Source organism: Cricetulus griseus, chromosome 4 (genome assembly GCF_003668045.3).
Source record: "Cricetulus griseus strain 17A/GY chromosome 4, alternate assembly CriGri-PICRH-1.0, whole genome shotgun sequence".
NCBI lineage: Eukaryota > Metazoa > Chordata > Mammalia > Rodentia > Cricetidae > Cricetulus > Cricetulus griseus.
This window is the reverse complement of record NC_048597.1, coordinates 221,831,351-221,856,106: the sequence shown is the minus strand read 5'-3', so window position 1 is coordinate 221,856,106 and position 24,756 is coordinate 221,831,351. Positions and strand designations below refer to the sequence as shown.

Sequence of the window (24,756 nt, the reverse complement as noted above, 5' to 3'; positions counted from 1 at the left end):
GGGAGGTTGAGGCTGCAGGATACCTCTGAGTTTGAGGCTAGCCCGGTTTATATAGTGAGTCCAGGCTAGCCAGAGGTACATAGTGAAATCCTGACTTGTTTGTTTTTGAGACAAAGTCTCTCTGTACAGTCCTGGTGGTCCTGGAGCTCACTATGTAGACCAGGTTGACCTCGAACTCGCAGAGATCCTACTACTGCCTCAGCGCTGGAATTGAAACTATGTGCCACCCCGCCGGCTACAAAGAGCCTGCCTTTGGCTGGGGGTGGGAGGATGGGGGAAGGAAGGTGTGTGTGTGTGTGTGTGTGTGTGTGTGTGTGTGTGTGTGTGTGTGTGTGTGTGTGTGTTCATTTCGTGCAGCAAGGTACTCTCGGGGCATTTCACTCTTCTGGTGTCAGCACCCAACGGCAGCCGCACCCACACAAAAAAATCCCTGGAGGCTCGTCACCAGCTGTGACCTGGGCGGTGCGCTCCTGGGAGAGGCCAGGGCCCCAGGCGTCCGGTTTCCTGCCCACGCCAGTCGAACTTCCGCGTGTCTGGTGGGCAGGAGCTTGCGGGGCATCGGCTCGCGGGTCCTCTCTGTGTCCCGCCACAGTTGGGAAGAGGGAGCGGTGCGCCCCGCCCCCGAGGCCCCGCCCCGCCCCGTCCCGTGCCGTCCCAGCTTTACTGGCCAGAGGTCCCGGGGCCCCGGAGGCGGCCAGCCGGTCTGGGCCCCCGCGATGTCGCATGGATCGGGGCTCATTCGGACCACGTGCAGCAGCGGCGGCGCGCCGGGGCCATGCCAGCCCTCGGAGGGACTGCTGGACGCGGTGTACCCGCGCACCCAGGGCGCCCTGCTCAAAGTGGCGCAGATGGTAAGAAGCGTGGAGTGGCCTGGGGACGCGTACAGGGGGCTGCACCTGGCCGGGACCCCGGGAGCACCGCGCACCGTTTTGGTGTCCCCAGCGTCAGCTAGAAAGTTCCTGGAGCAGCCCGCAGGATCCCCAACCCCCTTCTCGCTTCCCCAGCCGCCGCCCTGCGGGGCCCGGTCCGCTTCCCCACCGAAACCTGGGGTGCAAGTTCCTCCTCGTCTTCCTTCCTCTTCTCCAGGCCGCGCGTCTCGCACCCGGGCAGGGGAGGGAGAGTTCCCCGCTGTCCCCTGCCATCCCCAGGCCACGCCGAGAGCGGAGGGCTCGGCTTGGCTTTCCGATCTCTGCTGGGGACCGGGAAAAGCGCCGCCTTTAAGACCATGGCCGGGTCCCCTGCGCTCCCCCAGGCCTCAGGGGCTCTCAGAAGGCAGATGGTTAACTGGAAAGGCCTGTGGCTGAGGGGCTTCTGGTGGTCACTTGGAGCCAGGAAGGGTGAGGGGGCTGGTTGTTAGTGTGACCAGGGCAGCACAAAAGCCTCTGAGAGAGGCAGGGATGGCCCCGCCAGAAGTTTCCAGGCCTGTTCCACTTGGCTCTTCACACGCCATTCTTTCCGCCCTCCTGTTTTTTGTTTTCAACTTCTTTGAAACATCTTCAATACCTTTTCTGTTTGTGTCGTGTGCTTTGAAATTGGGTTGGGCCGTTTGATGCCCCCCTTACCATGGGTGGAGAGGGGAGTAGTAGTTTTGTAGTAAGCTGTGAGGACAGAAGTTTAGGGACCCGGGTGCAAGGTCACAACCCGGAAGCTGGGACCTGCCTGCCAAGCTGGAGCAGCCCCCAGGGGCTGGGGTATAGGGCCAGGGCTTTCTGCCATCCGTAATTGTTGCCTAGTGTGTAGAAAGGCAACTGGCTTTCCCTGCGGAAAGGGAGGAGGGAGAAGCTCTTGCCTCTCTTAAGAAGGGTACCTGGATGGACCAAAATTGGGACAGAGCGGCATTTTAAAAAGGTCTGGTGCCCGGCAGTTTTGGTTTGAGCAGAGCGGTGTGCAGGACCCAGGGTAAGGGTCCCAGCCAAACAAAACCGAGAGGCCACCTCTTTGATCTGTAAAAGATGGCACAGGTGGAGATGAGGTCCAGGGGCAAAGGTTTGGCTCAGAGGTCTCTGCCTGGATCCACAAGTGAAGCCGAAGAAAAATGTCTCTTCTAGCCTGCGATTTTGGTGCACAAAATTAATGATGGAGGGGAGAGACGTTAATGCTGGCCCATGGGTTTGTACTGTACCCGCTTGTGAACGACAGTGAAAGGGCCTGTTCCAAATCAGAGGGCAAAGATCTTAACAGTGACTTCATCCGCCTACTGCCAGGCCAGGAGTCTCCCTCCTTTGCGGGCAGCTGGCTCATCAAATCCCGGGAGTGAGGCTGCCTGTTGGGCCTCCTGTCTGGCTCCTGCCTCTGCCCAGCTGTTCAGCGACTGTGTTCTGACGTGGGATCTTCATTGTTAGAAGCCTCTCGCTTATCAGCCGTGGGTGAACAGAAGCAGCCACCCCGACAGCACCCTCTGGGGCCACCATCTCAGTGACATACAGACCTCTGTTTCTCAGCTCTGTGGGAAGTGTTGTCAGTGTGTTCCAACCAAGAGATTTGTTTAGCGTGTTACCTTAAGAACCACAAAGGTTGAGGTTGGAAAGATGGCTCAGTGGTTAAGAACTGGTACTTCCATTCCAGAGGACCCAAGTTCAATTCCCACACCCACTTTGGCATCTCTATAACTCTAATTCTGGGGACATCTGATGCCTTTGGCTTCCCTGGCTATCATGGACCTGCCCACTCATAGATACACAATTAAAAACTAAAAACTGCAAAGCCCAGGGCTGGGCTGTAGCTCAGCTGGTTGAAGTACTGGATTAGAATGGGGAGCCCTGTGACTGCTTCCAAACACCCCATAAAACTGGGTGTGGCAGTTCCTGCCTTTTATCTCAGGGCTCAGAACTCAGATGGTAGAGGCAAGAGAAGCAGGGGCTCATGGTCATTCTCGGCTACTCAGTGAGTTCCAGGCCAGCCTGGGCTATGTGGTACCTGACAATTTAGGGGAACTTGCCTTGGGCTCCTCTGGGCTTGTCACTTCTGGAAATGAAGTCTCATGTGGCCCTGGTGCTTGGTATGGCATTATTGACCCAGGTGTGGCTCTTGTACTCCTGTGATCGATTTCTTTCAGCTTTCTCGATGGGCTAGTGATATGATCACTGTTCTTGAAGGAATTCATTTAAAAGCATTTTATTGTTTGTTTGGCTTTCCAGACAGTTTCTCTGTGTAGTCCTGGTTGTTTTGGAACTCCTCTGTAGACCAGATTGGTCTTGAACTCAGAGATCTGCCTGCCCCTACTTCCCGGGTGCTGAGATTAAAGGCACACACTACCACACCCAGCTCTCTCTCTCTCTCTCTCTCTCTCTCTCTCTCTCTCTCTCTCTCTCTCTCTCTTTTTAAACCAACTTTCAATAATGTGCAGGGAATTGCATGTTGTACACCATGACCGTCTCATCTCGCTAAACGCTTTTAAGGAATGGAGTCACTGACTAGTGAGGAAACCACCTGAAAGGCTATGAGCACCTAAAGCCACACAGCCTGTGGGAGCAGCTGAAGTCTGGTTTGCACAGGTGTCACCTGGCACCCCCAGAACACACAATTCTGGCAGAGTTTGAACTTGCAAACTACCCAGAGAAATCAAAACCCATGGTGAGACAATGTCACACTCTTGAAGTTGATGATAATAAAAAAGACAGATGACAAGTGGCTACGATGTGGAAGGTGTAAGGAGGCTGGAACTCTGGGAGTGTAAAATGACACTGAGGATGCAGTATGCCCCCGTAGCTTGCATGTTGTGCCTCAGAAGACCTGAATTTGCTACACACACACACACACAGAGAGAGAGAGAGAGACAGACAGACAGACACACACACACACACAGACACAGTGCCATGTGACCACTACTCCTGCTAGTCTAGAAGTGAAAATGTACATTCATATATATTCATTTTCATGGTAGCATTATTCACAATAACCAGAAGCTAGAAACATAGACAACCCACTAAATGGCAAATGAATGAATTAATAATAGGAAAATAAAAGCACTACACTTATGTATTTATACAGCAAAAGAAAAGGGAGGCTGGCTACTGAGAAATGCAACTGAATTGGAGCTGTGCAAACATTGGGCTAAGTGGAGTAGAAAAGCCACCCACCAAAAGATCATATTCTATGGGTAAGAACAGGTGAAATGCTGAAAATAGACAAATGTATAGACACGGATGAAAAATCAGTGGCTGCTTAGGGCTGGGCCTGGGGCAGTGTTGGAAGGAAGTCGGAAGTGACTGTTGACGGGTAGAGGTTTAGGGGTGGTGACTGAAACGGTTACAAGTTGTGGTTGGTGGTTAGACAACTGTTGAGACTATACTAAAGGCCACTGGACTTACAGGAGATGAGAATTAAGGCCCAGTCAGCCATTTGAAAAAATAGCTTTAGAGAAGCAGTTCAGGCGCAAAGAGCATTTGGGCAGCCTCCAGGTATGGGAAGCAGGAATGTATTTCAGGGACACCCCCAGGCTGCCCAGCATCACAGAGAGTAGGCTGATAGGCCAGTCTTCTGGTGTCACCTGGGTGCCCAAGGGGCCACAGCTGGGAGGAAAAGAATAGACATGGAGGTCAGAGGACAACCTTCTGGAATCTTCTATAATCCCTGCTGTTCAGGAGGTGGAAGCAGAAGGATCAGAAGTTCAAGGTCATCCTTGGCTACATAGAGAGTCCAAGACCAACCTGGACTACAGTGGACCCTGCCTGGGGGAGGGGGAGGCATGTTGTCACACACCTTGAACTCCAGATTCCCAGCATGAGGTTTATATAACAAGCTCCAGGCCAGCCAAGGTTACATAGTGAGACTGCCTCAAAAAGAGAAAAATAAATAAATAAATGTTAGCGTCCCTCAAAGCTTTTGTTATATTAGTTAAAAGTGCACTCAGACCCCATTCAAGTGTGGCCTGTGCCCTCATTTTCTCCCTCTAGAAATACAGAGACTAAAGGGCAGCCAAGAAACACACTGCTAAGATTCTGCCCAATCCTGACCTGAGAACAGGAAGCCACTTTCGGTTACAGGCTAAACCAAATTAAAAATGGATCAGACTGGAGACATGGCTTAGCGCTGGCTACTCTTCCTGAGATCCTGGGTTCTATTCCCAGTACCCACACAGGAGCTCACAACTGTCTGTAACTCCAGTTTCAGGGGATCTGATACCCTCTTCAGGCCTTTGTTGGCACCAGGCATACATGCAGACATACATGCAGGAAAAACACTCATCATATGGAAGAAAAAGAAATCTTTCTTTAAATTGACAATAAAACTAACTAGGCTTTATCTGTCCTAATTAAAGTGATTTGTTCTTTGTTCATAACCCATATCATCCAAAGTGCAGAGAACACAAACTCCCCCATTCACCCTCCTCCAATCTTAGTGATAAGTAAAACTTAGGATTTTGTAGAAAATACATATAATTTTGGTGTTGATTTACAACAAAATTAGAATGTCAATGTACACATGCTATGAGATGCCAACTTTGGGCTTATTGAATACAACTTACATTTACCTGCTGTTTGGCTTTATGGGGTGCTTGTCTGTGCATGTGTTTGGGGTGTGTGTGTGTGTGTGTGTGTGTGTGTGTGTGTGTGTTTGTGCCCAAGCATACTGTGTCTGGAGGCTAGAAGTCAACCTCAGTGTTATCCTTAGGAGCTGCCAATCTGGCTTTTTCTTTCTTTCTTTCTTTCTTTCTTTCTTTCTTTCTTTCTTTCTTTCTTATTCCTTCCTTCCTTCCTTCCTCTCTTTCTTTCTGGTTTTTTTGATACAGGGTTTCTCTGTGTAACAGCCCTAACTGTCTTGGAACTAACACTATAGACTAAGTTGGCCTCGAACTCACAGAGATCTGTCTCTTCTGCCTCTGCCTCCAGAGTGCTGGGATTAAAGGTGTGTACCACCACCACTCGGCCAGCCAGTCAGCCAGGTTTTCTGAGCCAGGGTCCCACACTGGGACCTGGAGCTTGCTGATGAGGGTTTTAAATAAACTCCATGATGGAGTGTGTGGCAAGTAGTTTACCAGCTGTGTCATGGCCCCTTCCCCAAAGTAGCCCAGATTAGCCTCAGACTCACTATGTAGCTTAGAACAACCTTGAACTCACGATCCTCTTGCTTCCAACTCCAGAGTACTGGAATGACAGGCCGGCCCAGCAGGCCCAGCTGCAATTTGGTTTTTCCTAGTGTAGTTTGCAGCCAGGCATGGGAGCACTGCTTCATGTTACAGCCTCTCCCCTGCCCCACTTTCAAGCTTGCAGGCTTCCTGACCTGTCTGTGTAAACACGGCTGCAGTACCCTTCCTTGTAGAGGAATCATGTTGAACAATGTGCCAGTAGTTCCTTGGCATAGACGCACTTGCCTTCTGCAGAGAGAAATGGAGAGCTTCATGCCCCTCGGAGGTGATGGCATTGAACACTTTTCTAGGCTGGCCTCAAACTCCTAGAGATCCTGAGTGCTGGGATTAGAGGCAGCACCACAGCCCAGACTTTTCTAGACTTAAAATATTTTTTATTTCACTTACTTTGTGTGTGTGAATTTGTGTGTGTGCACTGGCAAGAACTCACGTGTGCATTTGCACACATCCAAACTTGATCTGCACATGTGGGTTCTGGAGACTAGGCTTGAGTCATCTGGCTCACACAGCTGGCACCTCTCTCCTAGGCTGCATTTATCAACCTCCTGGGCCTAGTTTTTAGAATTCTAGTATCCATAAGTTAATGGCTGTCCCTTTATTGTCCACAAACTTCAAGGTGCCAAGTAGAATAGTAATCATAATTGTAATAGTGAATTTGGTGCCTGGCATTTGGAAAAAGAACAATGACAGGCCACCCAGGCATGCTTTGAAATGTGCCTGTACTTAATTAATGGCGACAGTGACTGTAGACAGTTCTAGAAGGTAGAGCCTCACAAGTGGGAGACTTCATATCCTCAAGCTACAGATCCAAAGGATTTTTTAGGCAGAGCCCAGTATCCCCCACCCACTCACCCCTGTGCCAGGCACCTTGAAGAGCCAGCTGCTGCTATGCTGAGAACCACTGGTAAGGTAACACTGCCTGGAAACCATAAGGAGGGGGCACCAGGCTGTAGGGCCACAGAGGGGAAAGGGTATGTGATCCCCTATAGTGCCAGTGATTGGTCCCCTAGTGTGCCAATACTCCCACAGTTTTTTGTTTGTTTTTTAACTGTCCAGTGGGTTCCCGAGACCCTCCAGGGCCCTCCTGGCTGTGCTGGGAGTGGCACCCCGGGAACAGAGTAGTTCTTCAAATTCTGGTTGTAGAGAAGGCCTCTCCTTCCTCCCCTGCCCCGTTTCCTGCATGGCCTGTGAGTAGTGCATCTGTTTCCTCCCTGCCATCTGCCTACCACCTGGGCTGCTGGCCAGCCTCAGCCCTGGAAGCCCCCTCTGACCTGCCAGCTGCTGCTTCCCTTGTCACCAGACTGGCTCTGCAGGTCCTCATGGCTGGCTGGCTGCACTCCCCTGAATTTCTCACAGGCCAAGAAAGGCATTCCAGGGCCAGGACCCAGTTGGAAGGGAACCCTGAACTCCAGGATGTGACAATACTCTGTGAACCCCACTCCACTCCTTGCTGGCTGTCAGCAAGGCTGAGACCTGACTGTGTCCTGAGGCAGGCCCCCTCCGTGCCCCCAGGTTAGGACAAGGGCTGGATGGAGCAAGTGAGACATTGCTGGTACGAGCATTCCAGATGTTCCTAAAGGACAGGGATCTCAGGAGCCCCTTCTTCCCAAGGCCGTGCAGTGGAAGATGGAAAGCAGGGAAATGAGAATCTGCAGCAGGACCTCCAGACTTTCTTTCCAACCTCCCTGAGCAACTGTCTGCCACTGCCCATCCTGCATAAGAGGAAGCAAAGGCAGACAAGCAACACCACCCCAAGCAGAAACGTGTTAGTTAACTAAATAGTAACAGGCTGAGCAAGGGCAGGTAAGAGCTGCTGCACTGGGTGTTTCCTGGCTAAAGTCTCACTGTCTTAGGAGCTGGGTCCTATGCCCTTGTTTACAGATGAGTATTGAGGCAGAGGAGCTGACATTTGTCTTAAGCCATGACTAGTGACACTTGGGTTCTGACCACGTCAGAGCCCAAAAACTAAGCTTTTTTTTTTTTCCTTTTTTTTTGGACAGGGTTTCATGTATCCCAGCCTCTGTTTGCTATGTACCTAAATATAGGCTTGCACTTCTGACCCTCCCACCCCCACCTCCAGAGTGCTGAGAATACAAGCATGGGTGCTGTGGTTCCTGCTTGGCTAGTAGATGCTTTACCAACCGAGCCATCCTTCCCCAGCCCCTGGCTGGTTGAGGTGGGTTTTGTGTTTATCTGTTTTTTAAGATTTATCTCTTTTTTTTGGTGTGTGTGTTGCTGCAACGTTAACACACAGTTGTCTTACTTCAGCAGGGAAGCTTAACTGTAATTTTCTACTCTAAACTTCTAGTGTGTGTGTGTCTGTGTGTGGGGTAAATTTAGCAGAGTTTGGGTGGGGAGGAATAGCTAGACCAGCAGGCATTAGCAGGGGTCTTGTGTTTTCTGTTCATTTGTAGCAGAACCTAAGTTGGTCCAAGGCATTTTTGAAAATGATCCATCAGATTTTAAAATTTATGTCTGGAAGGCAGAAAAGAAAGACATCTTCCTCAGTGGTGTAATCCCCAGTCCAAGTGCTCCCAGAAGTGGCCCTAGTGAAACTCAGTGTGAGGGCAAAAGAAGGAAAAGAGGAAGGGGTGTGTGGCAGTGTGGCTGTGAGGACCTGTGCCCCACAGAGCTGAAGGAGTCCTGGGCTGGGGTCTATAGAGAACAAGACTCTGCCATCTTCACTTCCACCCAGTGGTGCAGATGTGGCTCCCAGAGCTGCAAGGGATAAACGTCTGCTGGGGTCACTGGCTGCAGAAGCCACGGGAAGCTCACACAGCCCATGAAAGACTTGCAAGTGTGGCCAGGTTCTAAACAGCTTCAACCCCAGGAATAAGCCTGCTGAGCAGCGCTGACCAGCCCCCAGCCCCTCTGAATGGCAATTATTTCTCAGCCCTCCTGGAGCATGCTACTCCCTTTGTCTGCTGAGAACCCAGTAAGAAAGAAAACACCAGAGAGCCACTCCCAGATGGTAGAGTGGTGACAGAGGATAAGAAATACATTCCAGACCAGTGCTGTGCCTGGCCTTGGACAGTGTTTGCACCCAGATTCCTTCAAACCATTAGATAGCATATAAACCTTCCCTATCTCAGTGCTAAGTTTACATACCATTCTGACGCCTTCTTTTAAAGATGAGCTCACAGGCCTGGTGAGATGACTCGGTGGATGAGAGTGCTTGCATGAATACAAGCCTGGCGACATGAGTTTTGGCCCACAGAAAATCCAGACCCAGCAGCACACATCTGTAATCACAGCAGTATGCCTATACGGGACGTGGGAGGCGGCGAGAGCTAGCCTGGCTTGCTGTGTTTTCTCTGAACCTTTGGGAGCGCGCTACCATGTGGTGTTCCCAGTGTACATTTCCAGAAAGGGCCTTCTCTACATGCTGCAGTCCCATTGCTAACAGAAGTAGTCAATGGCACTGACGATGATATCTACAGGTCTTAGTCAGACTTCACCACAACCCACTAACTCTGCTCTAGGGCCCCAGGGTCATGTGATCACACGAGGTCAGGCCTCTTTCTTCCCCCTTCAGTCTAGACGCTTTCTGAAATTACAGGTGTTCACTATCACGCTTGGTTTATGTGGTGCTGGAGACTGAACTAGAATTCGGGGCTTGGTGCTAACTGACCTATATTCTCTGCAGGGTCTTTTTCTCATTGAACTTCCTTCCACTGTAGCATTACCTTCCGAAGAGGTCACTATCAATGCCTTCCACCTGGAGACAACACTGTGCTCAGACTCACGGGGATCTATCTGCCTCTGCTTGCCGAGTGCTGGGATTAAAAGCAGGCAGTTGTCACAACCAGCCCACCTTATTATTTTTAATTATTGTATGTGCATTGGTGTTATTCTTGCATGTGTATCTGTGTGAGGGTGTCAGATCCCCTGAGACTAGAGTTACAGACAGTTGTGAGCTGCCATGTGGTGCTGGGAACTGAACCAGGTCTTCCGGAAGAGCAGTCAGTGATCTTAACCACTGAGCCATCTCTCCAGCCCCTGCCACCTTGTTATTTTTTGAAGCAGGGTCTTTCAGTGTGCCTGGATCTCACTAATTCTGCTAGACTGGCTGGCTGTCAACCCCGCCTCTTCAGCATGGGGGTCACAGGTGTGCACAGCTGTGCGTGGATGTTGGGAATAGAACTCAGGTCCTCACAGTAGTGTGTAGCAAGCATTTCACTAACTGAGCTGTTCCCCACCCCCTTACTTTGTACTTCTGCCAAACAAAACATTAGTTGACTGTATTCTTGGGGAGTCTCATCCCTTCCTTTCCCTTCTCTTCTCTTCCCTTCCCTCCTGTCCCCATCTCCTCCTCAGTGTCACCAACATGGGTCTATATTCCAGCCCAATCCACATTCTCTTGATTACTGGATAGTGGTCATCTGCAAAATTGTTATGATGGATTATTCCCACTTTACCTTCCCATATACATTTTAGAATCAGTTTGTCAACACACACACACACACACACACACACACACACACACACACACACACAAGCCTGCATGAGGCTCTGTTCAACTGGCTCATCAGTGCTGGGGAGAATTCACTTATTGACAATGTTATATATTCAGTAAGTATCTTCCGATTTGCTGCTGTTACAAGTGGTATTTGTTAGGTAGGTGGTAGTGCACACGTTTAATCCCAGCACTTAGGAGCAGAGGCAGGCAAATCTTTGAGTTAGAGGTCAACCTGGTCTACAGAGTGAGTCCCAGGACAGCCAGGGCTACTCAGAGAAACCCTGTCTCGAAAGACAAAAACAAAAAGGAGGCGGTACTTGTTTTTAGTGTGTAAACTCAGTATTCATTGCTTGCATATAGAAATATGACTGCTCTTATAAGTTGAACTCTGCAGCCTGGGCCATTGCTGAACTCATATTCCTTCCAGAACCTTTTTTGAGTTCCACTGGATGTTTTGCAGACATGAGTGTATTGCCTAAAATAAAGCTGTGAACTTCCCTTTCCAGTCTTCAAACAGTTGATTATGAGGAATGAGAAACCATCTTATCCTTGTCACTTCCTGTCCTGAGGGGAAAGCCTGCCATTTCCCATATCAAGCACAGTCAGCCGTGGCTCCTCCTGACCACACTCTATTCAAGCTGAGATTGGTCCTGGCTTCCTGAGAGGTTTCAGGTTTGGTTCTTATCATGAATGGATATTGAAATTTTGGCCGTCTACTTTTTCTGCTTCACCTGACAGGGACGTGAGGCTGCCTCTCATGGCTGTTTCTCTAGTGTGTGGATTCAAATACTTTTAAACCAGCTGTGCCCTTCTGAGATGCGCTGTGTCCGAGGCTTACAGCCATTCCTTCTGAGATGTCTGCAAATGAACAGTCCACTCTGGGTTATTCAGAATCTATATCCTTTTCTCCTTCTGCGACTTACTTTTGTTTTGTTTTGTTTGTTTGTTTGTTTTTGAGACAGGGTTTCTCTGTGTAGCCTTGGCTATCCTAGAACTCGCTCTGTAGACCAGGCTGGCCTAGAACTCAGAGATGCTTCTGCCTCTGCCTCCTGAGTGTTAGGAGGTGTGCACCTCCACCACCCTTCTGATTTTTTTTAACGTTTTAATTTTTAATTTTTTTAATTTTTAACCTGCCGTGCTTTAGGAGAGAGACTATCCTGCAACCCAATTCTGAAGCAGGGGTTAGAAGGAAGTCTTTGCTCTTGGTAGAAAGGTTCATGAAGACCTCAACTGCCCTTGTCATGGAGCTTTCCCCCAGCTGTCACCTCAGCTGTCCCCCTGAGGACTGCCAGCCTGTGTCTGGCTAACCTGAGCTGTGCAGGTCTAGGCAGGTGGATGAGTGTGAGCACTACTGGGAGCAGAGGCTTCGGGGTCTCCTGACTTCCTCCCAGGGCCTGCAGGCCAGGGGCGGGGCCCTTCTGTACAGAAAGAAAAGCCTTCTTTGTCTTTCTCCCTTGATGGGCTTCCACAGTAGCCAAGGCAGCCTCAGTGTGACCCTGCAGACCAGTGAAAGAGTCCACCAAGGTCAGCTGTCCCAGGTTATTTTTTAATAAGTGGAGGCTAAGGGGGGCAGGGACCTCACTGAAGGGAGGGCCTTTGTTTCCACATGACTCACCATGGACACACTGAGGAGAATACAGGCCAGGGGAGTCCACCTTCCACTGTGCCTGAGCACAGATGACAGCACTCAGACCCATCTTTTCTTCCTGTAAGTCAGAGGTTCTCAACCCATGGGTCACAATCCCTTGGGGTTGTTGAACAACCCTTTCACAGAGGTCATCTAAGACTGTCGGAAAACACAGATATTTACATTATGATTCATAACAGTAGCAAAATTACAGTTGTGAAGTAGCAAAGAGGTTTACGGTTGGAGTCTCCACAACAGGAGGACTGTACTAAGGGGTCGCAGCACTAGAAGGGAGAGAACTGCTGCTCCAAGTGCTCTCACAGGCTGCCTGCTCCTCAGCTGCTCCTCCAAGGACCAAGGCTGCCTGCAGGGTTGAAGTGGGGAGGCCCAAGCTAATTTCATTAGTATTTGGTTTATGGGAGGACCTGGACTCAATTTCAAAATGTTGAGAGAAATCTGAGGACTCTGTAGCAGTGAGGGAGGGGTGGGGAGGTGCTGCTGTGGCCAGTCACATGGACCCTCTTGTTTGTGTACCCACAGGGCTCCCTGCATCACCATGCGGCAGAGCCCCCAAAGCCCTGGAGGTCTTGAGTGGGACCCTTGCTGCCTTTCCCACACCTGTGTTCCCCTCTCCCGGCATTCCCCTGGCTGTTATGGAATTGATTCTCTCATTCCTCAGACTTGCCAGTAAGAGCCTGCACTTGTAAACATCTTGCCAGCCCCCCTCCACCCCCACTCCCACCCCCGCCCCTTTGGCTTCCTGTGTTCTTACTGCAGGCCTGTCTTCAGGGGGCCTTGACCCCTCTCCCCTGGTCCTCTTCAGGTCCCCACAGTTTGTGACCCAGGCCCGTCATGGTTCTTGTGTATTTGCTTGGTCATTTTTCATCCCAGACTGACGCTCTCTTCAGTCTGGCAGAGGCTTGGCCCAGGGCTGCTTCAGTTTTTAATCAAGGCATCCTGCAGCCTCATTGTGGGGACTCAGTGGGTCCACACTTCTGGCACTTGCCCAAGGCTGCGTGCCAGGCCTCTTACAGGGTCTGACTAGCCTGGCTGAGTCTTCTGAAAGTTGATTTCCCATGATACGGGCCAAAGTACCAGCCCCACTCTGTGCCCTTTGTCCAAGCTTCCTGAAGACTCTCCCTGGCAAAATGGAAGCCAGTGTGAGCTTTTTGGTGTTTGTTTTAAACTTTATTATTACCATGTATATGCAACTGTGTCATGGGCATGTGTTCCATGGCTCACATTTTGGGGTCAGAAGGAAACCATGTGGAGTCTGTTCTCTGTCCACTTTTTACATGGGTCCTGGGATGGACTTCCGTCATCAGGCTCACATGGCAAGTGCTTTTACCTGCTGAGACATCTCATCAGCCAGTTATTTGGCTTTTGTTTTTTAAGACAGGGTTTCTCTGTGTAGCCCTGGCTATCCTGGAACCTGCTCTGGAGACCAGGCTGGCCTCGAACTCAGAGATTCACCTGCCTCTGCCTCCTGAGTGCGGGAATTAAAAGTGTGCCACCAGCCCTGAGGCCAGTTGTTTGTTTTTTGAGATGGGGTCTCAAGCTAGTCTCTAACTCACTGCACTGTGTAGACAAAAATGACCTTGAACTTCTGATCCCCCCCTCCTCCTCCTCCTTCTCCTCCTCCCAAAGGCTAGGAGTAGGCTTGTGCCACCATGCCTGGTTTATAAGGGGTTGAGGACTGAATGCAGGGCTTTGTGAGCACTAGGCAAGCACTCTGCCAAAGTATACCCCAGTCCCTCCCTACACTGGTTTTTTGTTTGTTTGTTTGGTTTGGTTTTAGTTTGGGTTTGAGATAAGTCTCACTCTGTAGCACTTGAACTTGAAGCAATCCTTCTGCCTCTGCCTGTGCTGAGATTAAGGGCAAGGGCCACCATGCTTAGCTTCAGTGTAATCTTATGTCCTGACTGACAAGGATGGGAACTGGGGATGTGGTTGGTACTCAGTGAATAATTATCAAATAATTTTTTTCCCCCAACACAGGGTTTCTTTGTGTGGTCCTGGCTGTCCCAGTACTCACTCTGTAGAGCAGGCTGGCCTCAAACTCATCGAGATCAGCCTGCCTCTGCCTCCCCAGTGCTAGAATTGAAGGTGTGTGCCACTATACCCAGCATAAACTAAAAGCAAGGGTAGTCTGAGCTTGAAGCCAAGCCAGTTCTGAAAACAGATGTATTAGCTTTCTGAACAATAAATAGTTAAAATCTTAGCTGGGCAGTGGTGGCGCATGCCTTTAAGCCCAACACTCAGGAGGCAGAGGCAGGTGGATTTCTGTGAGTTCCAGGCCAGCTTGGTCTACAAAGCAGATTCCAGGCCAGCCCGGGCTACAGAGGGAAACCCTGTCCCAACCCCTGTCCCACACAAAAAAATTCTTAATAACATCCAGTAAGTACTTACTGCTGACTGGACAGGACTCTTAAGGGCCAACCCTGCAAGTCTGAGCAGCTGTGAATCAGGGTTGGCTAATGTCACCTCCTCTGGGCAACCTCCAGTGGGGTAATTGGAGTGGCTTGCCCTAGATCCAGCAGGACGGAAGCTTGGGTAGGGACAGCTAAGGATGTGGCTCAGTTAGTGGAGTGTTTACCTAGTATGCAATAAGTCCTGGGTTCAATCCCCTGCACTGCCTAAACCAGGCCTAGCAGGACAAGCCTGCAATCCTCTGTGTGTGTGTGTGTGTGTGTGTGTGTGTGTGTGTGTGTGTGTGTGTGTGTGTGTGTTCCTGTGTGCGCGCACGCACGAGTGTGATATGTCTGTGGGTACACACATGCCATAGTACACATGTGGAGGTCAAGCTCCCATGGGGGCTTGGTTCTCCCTACCATGTGGGCCCCAAGGACTGAACTCAGATCATGCTTGGCAGCAGTCACCATTACCCACTAAGCCATCTCAGCTGTCCAAGGAGAGGTCACATTTAGTTTTAAGAAGTGCAGTGTGAGACAGCATTTGGTTCTAGACCCTTCTTTTCCTTGGGGGGCATGCATGGGAGTCTAGAGGATGCTGGAGGCGCTGTGTCCTCCTGCTGCTCCTGAATGTCACCAGCAGCTGTCATTTGCCCACAGCAGAGCTCCATTCTACAGACCTGGAAGCCTGCCTCCAGGCAGCAGGTGGTTCGGACTTCACCCACCAGGGCTGTGGCCCCGAGGTGGGGATTTACCACGTTGTTCTCCACAGGTCCCTAACACAAGGCTGCAGTGTCATCCTCGGAACAAGGCTCTTGGTGGCACCAGCTGCGATTCAGCTAAGCCTTCCCCTGTGGTGCCTGTGGCCATGGGACATTGTCAGACAGAACCCTAGGCCCAGGTGTCAGATGTCTTTCTCCTCACCTGTGCCCATCATTGTCTTTTGACAGAGTTCAGCTCTCAAAACATAAAGCCTAGAACAACTCTTACTTTCAAAACATGCCAAGTATGTGTTTTGAGTGGTTTTTCTTTATTTATTTATTTTGGTTTTTGTTGTTGATTTGTTTTCTGTTGTTATTTATTTTGAGACAGGATCTGTGAATTTGTTATGTAGACCAAGCTGGCCTTGAACTCTTAGAGATCTGCCTGCCTTGCCTGCATTACCACAGCTCAGGCCTCTTTTATAAGTGCCTATTGCCAAGCCGGGTGGTGGTAGCGCACGCCTTTAATCTCAGCACTTGGGAGGCAGAGGCAGGCGGATCTCTGTGAGTTCAAGACCAGCTTGGTCTACAAGAGCTAGTTCCAGTGGCTGTCCCTGGGCTGGGGAGTTGGATTCATTTCCCAGCACCACATAAAACTGGAATGTGATGACACATGCCTGTAATCTCAGTACAGGAAGTTGACAGAGGAGGACCAGATGTTCACAGTCATCCTCATTCAAAGGGAACCGAAGGCCAGCTGGGATAATGAAACTCTGTCTCAGAAATAAACCAAGGCCAGCAAGGTGGCTCAGCCTGGTCCCCAGAACTCGTATGGTGCAAGGGAGGGGAATGACCCCTGAAACTTGTCCTGTGACCTCCACACTTGCACTGCGCCATGAGTCCACACACATGAAGTGCAATGTTCTGCTCAGTGTAGGGACACTGTTCACTGGTTGGACCCTGGACTGTGTAAGTGGAGGCGGAAGCTGCTTCCTGATTGGGGATGAGATGTAAGCAATGCTTCAGGATCCTCCTGCCCTGAGCTCCCGGCCATCAAGTAGAACTGATGGCCGGGAGCCCTTGAGCTGAACTGAACTGTGAGCCAGACGATCTTAGAGTTTCTATTGCTGTGCAGAGATATCATGACCACAGCAACTCTTACAAAGGAAAGCATGGGATGGTTTATGGCTCAGAGGGTCCAGTCCATTATCATCATGGTGGCATGTCGCCCTGCAGGCAGACATGGTGTTGGACTGAACTGAGACGCTGGGCATGGCTTGAGCATATATGAGGACTCAAAGCCCACCACCACAGTGACACACTTCCTCCAACAAGGCCACACCTCCAAATAGTGCCACTCTCTATGGGCTTATATGAGCCAATTTATTCAAATACAACACACACTAAGCCCCTTCCTCCCTTTTTTGGCTTTTTGAGATAGAGTTTCTCTGTGTAGTCCTGGCTGTCCTGGAACTCACTCTGTGGACCAGGCTGGCCTCAAACTTGGAGATCGGCCTGCCTCTGCCTCCTGAGTGCTAGGATTAAAGGCATGCACCACCACTGTCCAGCTCTTGTTACTGCTCTTTGAAAACATTTTTATTACTGTATCGGTTTATTTATTCCAGGAACATGTTTCGGAGGTCAGAGGACACTTGTGTCAATCCGTTCTCTCCCTCCACTGTGTGGGTCCCAGGGACCAATTCGGACCATCAGACTTTTAATACCTTGATACTCTGTTGTTGCTCTTTGCATTTATTTTGTGTTAAGACAGGGCCTTACTATGTACCTAAAGCTGACCCTAACTCCCTGTGCAGCCCAGCCTAGCCTCAAACTCTTAGGCATCTCCTCAGCCTCCAAAGAGCCTGAATTACAGGTAGTGTCTTGTTTCTTTCTACCAGTTAGGATGATTAACTCCTTAGACAGAACAGAGACCTCTTGGAGCCACCCAGGTCCACACTGAATACTGTGAAATCTAGATTCTCCCAAGTAGGCTTTTCCTGAAGAAGGGCGCGTGGGGCAGAGCAGAGGGCTGGGGGGATGGCATTCAGTAAAGTGCTTGCCAGGCAGACATGAGGACTCCGAGTTTGGCTCCCCAGCACTCATGTGAAAATGCCAGCCATGTACACATCATCTCTGGGTCTTGCTGCCCGGCCAGTCTGGCTGAATTAGGGAGCTTCAAGTTCAGTGAGAGACCCTGTCTCCAAAAATAAGGTGAAGTGCATTGGAGGAGTTTATGGGATGTCAACTTCTGGTTCCGTGTGTGTGTGTGTGTGTGTGTGTGTGTGTGTGTGTGTGTGTGTGTGTGTGTGTGTGTGTGTGTGTGTTCACAGCATGCACACAGACACTGATTCAAATATGTGATGGCTAACAAGCTGAGCTAGATGGACTAATTAATGGCTCATTGTGCCTCCATTTCCCTATATGAAACAAAGGACAATTTTTGTGTACCTGACAGAGTTCTTGAATGCTTCAATTGGAACAAGTATGCCACATGTCAATAAATAATAACTTGCTGTCCACTGATGAGGACAATGGATGAGTTGCCATCTTTGCCATCTGAAACAGCTGAATATTAGCTTTAGCCCTGGCTCCCCCGAATGTATTTTTAAAGCCTGTGTTATGTGAAAGCAAATTCTTCCAGCCTCCCAGCCAATTTGTGTGGGGAATAACCTGAATGGTAGCCGAGTGCCAATTCAGGCTGACAGGGGCCAGCTCCGCTGGTTTCCTGTCTGTCCTCCTCCCCCTGGGTGCCTGTCTTGGGCAGATGTGTGCCAGCATCCCCATGTCTGCCACAGGTCACACTGCTGATTGCCTTCATCTGTGTGCGAAGCTCCGCCCCTCCCATCGACTATGGCGCCTACAGCTTCTTTGAGGTAGTCACCATCTGCGACCTCATAATGATTCTCATCTTTTACCTGGTCCATCTCTTCCGCTTCTACCGTGTGCTCACCTGCATCAGCTGGCCCCTGTCGGTAAGGAGGGCCTGGCCCCAGGCAGCATGCAGGGGTTGGGACATGGCTGCTTTGACCCTGGCTCTTCACGGCTGGGTGGACATCTCTGCTGGCCTTCTGAGGGTCTCTCAAGCTCACTTCCCAGCATTAGAAGGCTGGGACTCCTGTCTGCTGTGTGTGCGCGCAGTGTAGGAGGAAAAGCCCGGAAGGAAGGAGCTGGTGAGGGTATGTACACTATAGAGAGAGTTCATTGGTGACACTTGGTGGCAGAGGCTGCGAAGATAAACCAGAGGGATCTGTTTTGAAGACAGTGTCTTACTAGTAGGCCAGCTGGCTTCAAACTCGAAGAGATGCTCCTGCCTCTGCCTCCCTGGCAAATATTCTTAATTTTGTGCCTTGGTTTCTACCTGAGCATAAATGCACTCCTTCATCAGTTCTAGCAGGGACTTAGTGAATTCCTCAGGGTCCACTATGTGCCAGATCACATCATCCACAAATATCAATGGCTCACTTCTGGCTAACGTGGATGCTTTTCATTTGATTGTCTTGCCTTATTGTGAAGACTTAGCCAAACAGAGGGGCTGAATGTTGGATAGAAATGACAAGAGCAGGTGTCACATGTCACGACCTTTTCTGTGACCTCTGAAGGGAAGTACTGTTTCTTCCTTGTTGACTATGAGGCTAGGTGTGAGTTTTTATAGGTATGCATCATCAGACAGACAACCTAGTCTGTAAGTACTTGTGTGTGTGTGGGGTGTGTGTGTGTGTGTGTGTGTGTGTGTGAGAGAGAGAGACAGACAGACAGACAGACAGACAGACAGACAGACAGACAGACAGACACACCGACCTCGGTGCTTTTCACTTTTGATATTTATTATCATTGTTCTTTGTTTTATGCTGGATTAAACCTAGCACAAAGGAAAAGGTCTACAAATTGATCTTGGGACCCAAGCAGTCCTCAGTGAGTGGCTCTGTCCATCAGAGACGTCTCCTTCTGCTTGTCCAGCATCCTTTCTCTCCAGCGTGGTTCTCCCGGCCCAGCTTTCTACACTGGTTGCCTGAGAGACTGGCACTTCCTTCAGCCTCAGTGTCCCACAGGTGTGGCGTCCCTACCCGCTGCCCCAGTGCAGCTCCCGCTCGCTCACGTCTTCTTTCTTCCGCCCTGGCTTCCAGGAACTCCTGCACTATGTAATCGGCACCCTGCTTCTGCTCATCGCCTCCATCGTGGCAGCCTCCAAGAGTTACAACCAGAATGGCCTGGTAGCGGGAGCGGTGAGATGTTTTTAGCAACCTTTCTCCCTGATAAGGGCCAGGGAAGAGGTTGATTTGGGGGCCTTTCTTCTTAGCACCATACCTACCTCAATCCAGCCAACCACTTTCTCCAAAGAGCCTGACACTTGGGATCTCGTCAGAGGGTCCAGGAAGGTAGACTTGAGGACAGTTGACAAACTTAAACAGCTCCAGCAGCAGCTGGGCCTACTCTCTACAGCCTGTCTCCCTTACAGCCACTGCTTACATCGGAGCAAACTGGTTTCAATCCCTCATGGCAGAGTGTGTGCTCTGCAGAGAAGTGTTTGGGCATCTTTTTGCTTCTAGAGGGAAGGGTACTGTGATCAGTTAGTGATGATGGCCATGAGTCTTTGTCTTTTCTTTTGAGTCTCACTGAATATCCCAGGCTGGCCTAGAATATACTACATATCCCAGAGATCCTCCTGCATCTGTCTCCTGAGAACTGGGGTTGGAGGCATGCATCACCCTGCTCAGATACCTTAAAAAAAAATACAGACTCTTACATAGCCAAGGCTGACCTCAAATTCATTTTGTAACTGAGGATGACCTTGAACTTCTGATCCTGCTGCCTCCACCTCCCCAGTTCTGGGATTACAGGTGTGCTCCACCCATGTCCATATTTTTTGCAGTGCCGGGAATTGAATCCTAGGTGGCCTGCGTGGTAGGCGGGCACTGTTCCAACTGAGCTTTGTCCCAGTCCCCATTTTTAGTTTGTCAGTATTCAGGTCTGGAAGGGGCACCCTTATCTCTTCCAGAGATGACAATGATCCCTCCAGTAACGTATACAGCTAGCTAGACTGTACAGAACACAACACTGTGGTACATATAAAAGTATACACACATATGAACGCATGGCTGAAACATTTTTAAAAGTTCCATAGATTCTTGTGGTCTGTCTGATATGTGATTTTGCCAACTTCACATCTGAGTGGTCTTTAGTCCAGTAACCAGGCAAGAATTTTTGTGTGTGTGTGTGTGTTTTAAGGCTTGGTCTCTTTAGACCCAGGCTGTCCTCCAACTTGAGATTCTCCTGACTCCAGTCCCCCGGTGCTAGGATCTAAGTGTGCAACACCTGGTTTATGTGGTACTGGGGAAGGAACCCAGGACTTCCTGCATGCTGGGCCAGCTCTCTACCAACTGAGTTAAGACTTTTTTTTTTTTTTTTTTTAAGATTTTATTTATTTATTCTATTTCCATGTATATCTGCACACCAGAAGAGGGCACCAGATCTCATAACAGATGGTTGTGAGCCCCATGTGGTTGCTGGGAATTGAACTCAGGACCTCGGGAAGAGCAGCCAGTGCTCTTAACCTCTGAGCCATCTCTGCAGCCCCCGAGCTAAGACTTTTAAATGAGTTTCACTTACAAATATCACCAGAATTCTCCAGACCGTGGATTGTCATCCAGTTTGCCCCTAGAGTTTCCCTTAGACTGACTCTGTGCTCAGGTGCACACAGTGGGAACCAAACATGACTGCGGGGGGGGGGGGGGGGGGTGGCACGCACATAAACAATGCTGCCCCATGGACCTTCAGCAGTGCTCCTCATGCTCCATGTGACCTCCAAGCAGACAGGTGGCTGCCACCTGCAGGTTGGTACCCGCCTGACAATAGTGCATGCTGGGGGAAGAGTGCAGGAACCCACACCCCCTGACCCAGTCACCAAACACACTGTGCTTCAGGGCACACGTGGAGGGATTCACACTGAGTTTTATAATCAGGCCACACATAAACTGTGTCAGCCCCAGTAGCTAACATTTATCACACCACAGGGAAGCCAGAAAAACAAAAAACAAAATGAGGTCCCTGTTCATGAGAAAGTAGCCCTCTAGCTTAGGGCCCATGTGACAGTTATGAAACAGACAGGCACTGTGGTGTAGACTAGCCTTCCGTAGGGATGTAATAATAAACTGTTGGACTGTGCAGTACAGACAATGGGAGGCGAGGCCTGGCTCTAGTGAGCTGATTATGTGGCTCAGACCATCTGCACAGAGACAGCCAAGGAGAAGGCTTTTGGACACAGGCTGCTGGGGACAGCCGGGTACCTAACCCAGGGACCTGGGCCTGGGAAGAACACCAAACCCTTTCGGAAGTCTACCCTTCATTGGGCTGCTCCTGGACCACACCTGTCCACTGTCAGCTGCAGACCAGTGCTACACTAGTGGGGACATGGTGACCCGAGGCCTTTGTGTGGGTCTGAGGACACCTGGGCCACAGGCTAGCAGAGCCTGAGTCCTGGAGCCCACTGCCAAGGGTCAGACCCTGTACCTGGCTCTGGTATGCTCGGGGGTCTTAAGCAAAAGTGGTAGCATCCTGTCCCTCTCCTGGCTTAGCTGTGAAACAGGAAGGGCAGGGGTGGAGCACCATCCTCACCTTAAGGGGCTGTAGTTTCAAGAGGCAGCTTCCCGGAGGCTTAGAAACCTGGCAGATGTGTAATTACTCCCCAGTGGCTACTGGAGGGGGTCACAGGTGGGTGCGTGGCCACCAGCTTCCTGGGTCCCAAGATACCAGGGCCATGATTGCTCTCCCTCAACCATCTTTGAAAAGCCTATTAGGGCAAGTTCAACCCTCCTCAAACCCAGCACTAGATGGACCTTGGAAAGGATAGGAGTCTGGCCCTAACTTACTTTTACTGTTCTTATTTAAATATGTGCAGACAGCCAGGCATTGGTGATGCATGCCTTTAATCCCCTTGGAAGGCAGAGGCAGTTGGATCTCTGTAAGTTCGAGACCAGCCTGGTCTACAGAGCGAGTTCCAGGACAGGCTCCAAAGCAACACAGAGAAAGCCTGTCTTGAAAAAAACAAAAACAAAAACAAAACAAATATGTGCAGACATAAAGCTGAACTCCAAGGCCTCGGCTTTTGGCTCTTCCATGGCTATAAAGCTGGCAGAGACCAGAGGCCAATGAAACCCAATGACGCTAGCCATATAATGTGCTGGAATGTTCCAATTTTTAAATCCAAATTAAAATTTATAATACCACCTCTCTCGTTTTTTTATTGGTTCTGGATCATCAAAGTCCAGTGGCTTGGCCCCAACTAAGTTATAAATATAAACCCAAGCCAGGGGCCAGAATTACCTAAAGCAATAAGGACAAGGCCACAGACCCAGAGGCCTGGCTCCTGGGCCTGAACAGGGGACCAGAAGTCCAAGGATGGATCTTTCCAAACGTCCCCCCTGCAACTGAGTACAGACTAGGGAGCTAGGTGAAATGGCTCCCCAGCTTCATTCCCAGGACACAGAAGAAAATGAGAGATGGCTGAGCTTCCTTTCCTCTCCCATTGTAGGTCTTTGGGTTCCTGGCAAGTTTCCTCTGCCTGGCAAGCTTGTGGCTGTCCTACAAGATCACTTATATAACCCAGACAGGTAAGCACCGGCCATCGAGATGCAGGCACACAGGTGGGAGGTTTGTCCTTGGCTCAGCAAGTAAAGTTGGAGGGCAGGGCACAGAAGGAGGGAGGGTGGGACCTAAGGACCCCGCCTGCCTTCCTACCCATCTCTACAGGGATACATCCTGGGATACTCTCTGTATGACCGAGTATGACCTTGAACTCCTGATCCTTTTGCCTCTGCCTCCCAAGTTCTGGGATTCTACAAGCATTTCAAACTCTTACAAAATGTAGGCAAAGTTTTCATTGTTTTGTTTTTTTCTTAAGCAAAGTCTCATTATGAAGCCCAGAGTAGGTTTGAACTTGCAATCTTCCTGCTCCAGCCTCCAAAGCAATGAAATTATAGGGGGCATGGCGGTACGTGCCTTTAATCCCAGCACTGGGGAGCAGAGACAGGTGGATCTCTGTGAGTCCAAGGCCAGCCTGGTCTACATGGCTTGTGTCATGCCAGAGTGAGACCCTATCTCAAAACACGGAACCATGCCTGCCTTTTACTCCATCATCGTCATGTGCCAGACGTTTTCCTGGTGTCTGCAAGAATTCTCAATCTTTATTTTATTTTTCAGTGATGGGGATGCTCACCCTTTTTCCTACTCAGTTGGGGGGTTTGGTTTTAATTTTTTTTGTTACTGAGTACTGCTACAATGAATGCCCTTACAAATTAACCCTGCTATATGTCCTCAATGGTTTTTACTGGCTTTGAACTTTTGGCAGCCCTCTTGCCTCGATTTCTCAAGTGCTAGGTTTACAAGTGTGTACCACCACACGAAATAAGCCGTGTTCTTGTGACATTATGGGGCTGGTGGTAAATGCTTGTGATCCCAGTAGTTAGGGTTGCAGCAGGGAGATCCAAAGTTGAAGGCCATCAGACTACACTTTACGATCACACAGAAACATTAGACTTCAAAAAGCCCAAACCAACACAACTGTTTTGATTAATTCACTCTTTTCTTCAAGCCACGACTTACTTTTTCTTTCTTTCTTTCTTCCTTTCTCTCTTTTTTAATATTTAAGTGAGGGGTGGGGGGCTTCTGTGTACAGGAGAGGGTATTTGATCCCCTGGAACTGGAGTTATAGACAGTTGTTACCCACCTGGCATGGGTGCTGGGAACAGAACGTGGGTCCTCTCGAGGAGAATGAGCAGCAGGTGCCCTTCACTGGGAAGTCATCTCTCTGCTCCCCTCTTTCTTTCCTTTTTAGAAAACATATTTAGAGGGCTGGGGTTCAGTCAGTACAATGCTTGCTACAGAACAGAAGAAGCCCATGGCTTCAGGGTGATTTCTGTTCCTGGGAAGGTAACCTACCTTTCCATTTCTCTCTCAAGATGCATCTGCCTGACAAGGCCATCGCCCTCTGTTCCCTCAAAAGGGCCTGCAGGATGCAGGCTCATCCCAGGAGGACCCCAGGCATGGTTATGGACTGCTCAGGTGACAAGGCCTGTACCTTCCCTGGCTTGGCCAGGACACTGGGCTCCTGAGCATCAAGCAGCTCCAGCCTCCTTCCAGCCTGCCACAGAGGACACTCCTCCACTCTGGGCTCTTAGCACAGACACTCAGGTACCAAGGACTGCACTGAGTACAGTGGAGAGACTTCTGGATCCACCTGCATAGACGACCCGCCTTTGTTCATACCCCTCAGGACCAGAGTCCTCATGGAAGCATCGGAGCCCAATTTATCTGGCCTATCTATCAATCTGGTCTTGAAGAGCCTCTGTCCTAAGTGAGGAGCCAGCAGAAACACTATATGGCCACTCTGTTTCTCCGGTCCCTTTCTCTGCCTTTGTCGTGGTGTGTGTGTGAGTGGGAGAGTGTGGTTTTTAATAAAACATCAGTCAACTGCA

The 24,756-nt window shown here is 50.0% G+C and overlaps 1 protein-coding gene across 3 annotated transcripts; it reads left to right on the top strand.

The window, feature by feature from the left end:
* The first annotated feature begins 558 nt into the window (after nucleotides 1-558).
* On the top strand, nucleotides 559-24,756 carry Cmtm7 (CKLF like MARVEL transmembrane domain containing 7). 3 transcript variants are annotated; one of them, XM_027415309.2, is made up of 6 exons: nucleotides 720-851; nucleotides 8,089-8,264; nucleotides 18,082-18,258; nucleotides 19,411-19,509; nucleotides 22,815-22,893; nucleotides 24,241-24,756. In XM_027415309.2, the coding sequence occupies exons 2-6, from the start codon at nucleotides 8,187-8,189 to the stop codon at nucleotides 24,252-24,254; spliced, it is 447 nt and encodes a 148-aa protein (XP_027271110.1). In that variant the 5' UTR covers nucleotides 720-851; nucleotides 8,089-8,186; the 3' UTR covers nucleotides 24,255-24,756. The 3 variants fall into 3 exon arrangements, with proteins under 3 accessions (XP_035299929.1, XP_027271109.1, XP_027271110.1); XM_027415308.2 differs by lacking the exon at nucleotides 8,089-8,264 and having other exon boundaries at nucleotides 621-851; XM_035444038.1 differs by lacking the exons at nucleotides 8,089-8,264; nucleotides 19,411-19,509 and having other exon boundaries at nucleotides 559-851.

Bases quoted from the DNA above. Each gene is read 5' to 3' on its own strand.
- Cmtm7 (XM_027415308.2), top strand. From the start codon at position 717: ATGTCGCATGGATCGGGGCTCATTCGGACCACGTGCAGCAGCGGCGGC. The intron at 18,259-19,410 runs GTAAGGAGGGCC...CCTGGCTTCCAG, and splicing joins GCATCAGCTGGCCCCTGTCG to GAACTCCTGCACTATGTAAT. The intron at 19,510-22,814 runs GTGAGATGTTTT...CTCCCATTGTAG, and splicing joins ATGGCCTGGTAGCGGGAGCG to GTCTTTGGGTTCCTGGCAAG.